Source organism: Danio rerio, chromosome 11 (genome assembly GCF_052040795.2).
Source record: "Danio rerio strain M-AB ecotype USA chromosome 11, GRCz13ab, whole genome shotgun sequence".
NCBI lineage: Eukaryota > Metazoa > Chordata > Actinopteri > Cypriniformes > Danionidae > Danio > Danio rerio.
Genome location: NC_141031.1, coordinates 45,285,094 through 45,290,000, shown reverse-complemented (window position 1 = coordinate 45,290,000; position 4,907 = coordinate 45,285,094). Strand labels below are relative to the sequence as shown.

The following is a 4,907-nucleotide window of genomic DNA, read 5'->3' as shown; positions in this document are numbered from 1 at the left end:
GTATGTGTATATATATGTTTTTACATATTATTTAAAATATGTAGCTAAGTATTAACCAAATTTTAATGAGGCAAGTAAAGCATATTACACTGGCCATTACAGAAAGTCTTTAGCGTTTTGCCTTCATGGTCTTAAAAAGCTTTTAAAAAGTCTTAAATTTGACTTGGTAAACCTGCAGAAACCTTGTTTTCGTGTGTTCCTCAGAGTCATACAGGTCTAAAACAACATTAAAGAGTACCCGATGTCTAAATTGTCCTTTTTGAGTGATCTGATCTTTAAATGCAACCTGTCTTTTTCATTGAGTCTGTTGTGTTTGCTTTTATTTGCTTTATAACTCCTGTAAGGTAACTGGTTCTCCCAGTTGTACTTAAATATTTGCTTTTCCTGTCTCCTCTCTCTCTCTCTTTGGTTTATTGGTGTGTTTCTCTTTAACTCTTTACTATCACCAGGTCTCTCTCTGTCTCTTCAGCTCCAGTCTCCAGTGCTTCTGTCCTGGTTGCTCTGGTGCGTCGTTTATGTTTCCTTTATTAATCTTTCTACGCTGTTTTGTTTTCAGAGCGGATGGATGCCCTGGATGCCGGTGGTTGCCGCCGTAGTGGCTGTTACGGCGGTGGTGCTTTATCCCAGTTTGTCCAAGAGCTCATCCTGAGAATGTTAACCAATCACAACACCACCACTTCCAGTCCCAAACAATGCCCTCTGTCCAATCCCAGTGTCAGATTTAGACATCTGACAATAATACCTCTCGTTTTGTCTGTTCGACAGCCCCCGACGTCTGTGTAAAATGCAAATGTATATAGTATAGAATGAAAGAGGGAATAAAATTGTAATGCATATTATAGAATAAATAATCTATCTGCATTTTTGTCACTCGGATGGGAATTTTTGGATTATTCAAATGGCCTAAAATAGGTCTTTTTCTTTGGGATGGGTACTGTATTTTATTCTGCTAGTGACGTTTTCTTCCTCGGACTCTTTCTTTGTGGGTTTGCCATGTGGTGAATCCCAGTATATGTACAGCCAAAAGAGAAATCAAGGGCACAGAAGGGTGAAGTGCCTACTTTAAATACTACTACTACTAATATAGTTCACATTGAAGTGCCACTCTCGTTCCACTCATGCAGCGCATCATCAATCTCAAATGGAGACAAAAAAACAACAACTAAAGTCTAAATTTTTACGTCGTGTGCTGTGATTGTGTGTTCAAATCCGACATGCTTCTAGCACAGTGAGATGTCGTTGTTCTCTATGGCTGTTGTATCATGTATTATACGCAATTGTTCATGTCAGAAACACTACAAGTTATATATAGGGGATTTCGAAATTCGACGTTCTTGATTGTGGTCATTGGAAAATGGATTGAAGCGTTGACCTTAAACGAACAAATAAAACACACACACACACACACACACACACACACACACACAAACGTAGCTTTTTACCAACACACTGTCCTGCTGTCTGGACTAAAAAGGAGCACTTTGAGTTCACAGCTCCTGTTGTTTGATTCTGTACTAAATCTCCGACAGTACCTCCTCAAAAAAAAAAAGGCTCTGGGATTTTGCTGCCTTATCTGTAACATAGGTTTTGGAAATCAGATGCTTTAAAAATGAATGGGAAGCACAGAAAAGTTATTTTTGTTGGTGAACGGCGTGAATTTGTTGAAATGTGGATGTTGTGCGAGCTGCTTTGAGAGACTTGTGGAGGAAGATGAATTAACCGATGATGTGTTTGGTGTGTGGTTCACATTTGTCTGCTGTGCTGTAAATAAACAGACGTGGAGCATAAAAAAAAGCCTAACTCGTCTGGTTCAACGTGTCGAGGACTTGTTTTTGCATCTCTTTCTATTATTATTTTTTTTTGTATCACTTTACTGGAAAGACATACTTCAACAATCCATCGAACGCTTCAACATGGATTTGACCACGAATGCAAAACAAAGCAAAGCTTGTAGCACAGAAAGGATAGCTTTAAAATGATCTCCTGCATTTTGTTCATAATGCTTTCGTTAAACAGCACGATGGACCTTTTATTCATTATTTTTAGGTTTTTTTTTTTTTTAGGAGAAATCGTCCTTCACGTTAGAAGATTGCTTAGGCTGTTGTAAATATGTATGTATGAATGTTTGTGTGTAAATATATGTTATAGTCACAAAAAAGAATAAAAATTGGTTATAAATGATGTTGGTCACATCTAATTTGCTGCTGGAGACACTTGATTAATACGTAATTTTTTATTTAATACGAGTTCTCCTTGTTAGTTTGGTTTTCTACATGAATTTTTAACATCTTTTTGGCCTTGCAAACACGTTTTTTAATTCAGGACTTTTATTTCCACGTTAAGATTGCATGTTTTGCAGACCAAGTTTTTTTTTCTTCTAGCTGCCTCAAGAGTTTGGGAACTAATGACCTATTTCCACTCAGTGGTACGGTACAGTTTGATAGCTTTTTATGGCCGTTTCCACTGTCAAAGGGTACCTAAAAGCAAACCGCACCATACCACTTTTTGGGTACCCGTTGCAAAGGGTACCTGGCCCGGCAAAAGGGTACCAAAAGGCGAAGCTAGACTCGCAGCTAAACGCTATTGGTTTATAGAGATATGTCACTTGCTCATAGACAAGGCTTGTTTTCTAAGATATCTTTAAATTGGTCAGAAATGTCCAGTTAAGACAGTACAGTACTGCACACTGCCTGTACCTATATATTTATATTGGTCTGTATTGTTTTAGAGCTCAGAATGACTTGTTTTGAACATCAACGGTAGTTCATTGTCAGAAATCTATTTTAAAAAGACAGGATATAAGTGATATAATGTCTTGGATACAGATAAAGGGTATATTTGCACTAACACGTGTGATGTGCATGACTCCAATAAAACAACTTCACTTTTCTTGACTAGTTTGACTCTTTTCTGTCAAGTTTATTCACTGAGGCGGGCAAAGATTTATTAGTGCTGGACACAAATTAATCTAGATTAGTTACATCCACGGTGGCTCAGTGGTTAGCACTGTAGTCTCACAGCAAGAAGGTCGCTGTTTCGAGTCCCAGCTGTGTCAGTTGGCGTTTCTGTGTGGAGTTTGCATGTTCTCCCCGTGTTGGCGTGGATTTCCTCTTGGTGCTCCGGAGTTTGTTTTTTAAACGTTTCTTTTTTTATTGTCGCTTGTTCATTATGAAGCATCTTTGGCATTTTTGAGACCCTATTAAAGAGTACGATTATAAAGGGTTTCTTTCAAGCGTGCACATCTCCTTGAACTTTTTTTGGTAACACGTTAAAATAATGGTCCATTAGTTAATGAGTTTACTAACATGAACAGTAACCCTTTAGATTAGGTCATATAATAATCGGCAGGTAATAAGCCAGTAGTACAGGGGTGGCCAACCCTGTTCCTGCAGAGCCACCTTCCTGCAGATTTCAGTTGCAACCCATATCAAACACACCTGCCTGTAATTATCACGTGGTGTTCAGGTCCTAATTAATTGGTTCGGGTGTGTTTGATGTGGATAGCAACTGAAATCTGCGGGAAGGTGGCTCTGCAGGAACAGGGTTGGTCACCTCTGAACTACTGGCTTATTACCTGCCTATTATTATGATATTAACTGTTCATCGGTATGTAGTTGTAAAGCAGGGATCACCAAACTTGTTCCTGGAGATCCGGTGTCCTGCAGATTTTAGCTCCAACCCTTATCAAACACCTGAACAAACTAATCAAGGTCTTACTAGGTATACTTGAAACACCTTTTCAATTATTCAACGCCTTTCATGTATACAAAACACTCTTATTTAACTTCATTTTGTTTGGTTTTTAAAAACATCTTTGAAGGTACAACATGTCTGTAAATGACGTAGAATAAATGTGTTTCCTTATCAAGCAATATTTACCTTGATTTTCCTTCAAATGTTGTTGATGATCATTTAATTTCCCTCCATCTTGATGATGTTCTCAGATGACACTATTCATTTTCATAGAAACCACCTCAATAATCTTTCAGACAAACTTTTTAAAGCAACATCACAGTGTTGTGGTGGCATTAATAGACACTGTTGTGCAAAAAAAAAAGATTCTGGTCTGCAAAATATTCAAAGTCTCTAAGTCAAACTTTTCAAAAAATGACAAAGTCTGAGATCTCCGAAGTCTTTAGGCAATGCAGTTTATTGTTACAGCATCAGTAACAACAGAGACAGGTCGTTCGAGTGTCTGCCAAACATAGGATTGCACACAGTTTAAATACATTTCTGTGTCTTAATACTTCATCCAAATTTACACATTACACTCCTCCATCAGCTTCTCCGCTAATGGGATCTTAAATATCTCAGGTGCCCGCCACCAATCCAATCTCAGGGTCTTTCAGGGGTTAAGGTTTTTCCTTCCTGTTTCAAAAGTGATGACTCAGCCAAAAAACAATGCTGAACAATATATCTTGTTTACTGTCCACTGAACTCTCAACTGTAAGTTCAGCTGAAGTTTATAGGTACTCATAATTTTTTAGATGTCAGTACAAATGAGTGTGGGCGCACATGCAGGTGCGCCTTATCATGAGTTACAGAGCAGAACGCAGGTTTCCTTATGGCCTTGCATCCATAAATCTACCCTCATTGTGACATTAATGCTGCTCTTTTAATTTATTGTCTCATTTCTGACTGCATTTACACAGAATTACTTTTTATTATTAACCAAAGCACACATACATGATAATAAAACCACAGGTATGGGTAATAATACAATAGATAATAATAATAATAATAGTGAAATCACTCAAGTAAGCATATAAATGAGTGTAATACATTCATCAGAAATTCATCAAGACACAATGAATTCCCCAACAACACCAGATAAATAAGATTTTAAAATGTTATTTTCATTGCTGAAGTTTAAAACTCTGGGTGTGCGACAAGGTGAAAAGTGATTT

The 4,907-nt window shown here is 37.6% G+C and overlaps 1 protein-coding gene across 12 annotated transcripts in view; it reads left to right on the top strand.

Annotated features, from left to right (window-relative positions):
• Nucleotides 1-2,181, top strand: part of slmapa (sarcolemma associated protein a) — a 119,880-nt gene extending 117,699 nt beyond the window's left edge. For 11 of the 12 annotated variants that reach the window (XM_087272765.1, XM_087272766.1, XM_087272764.1 and 8 more), the window contains one exon: nt 557-2,181. In XM_087272765.1, the coding sequence (XP_087128891.1) occupies nt 557-649 (93 nt within the window). In that variant the 3' untranslated portion in view covers nt 650-2,181. 12 annotated transcript variants of the gene reach the window in all.
• Nucleotides 2,182-4,907: the final 2,726 nt, after the last annotated feature.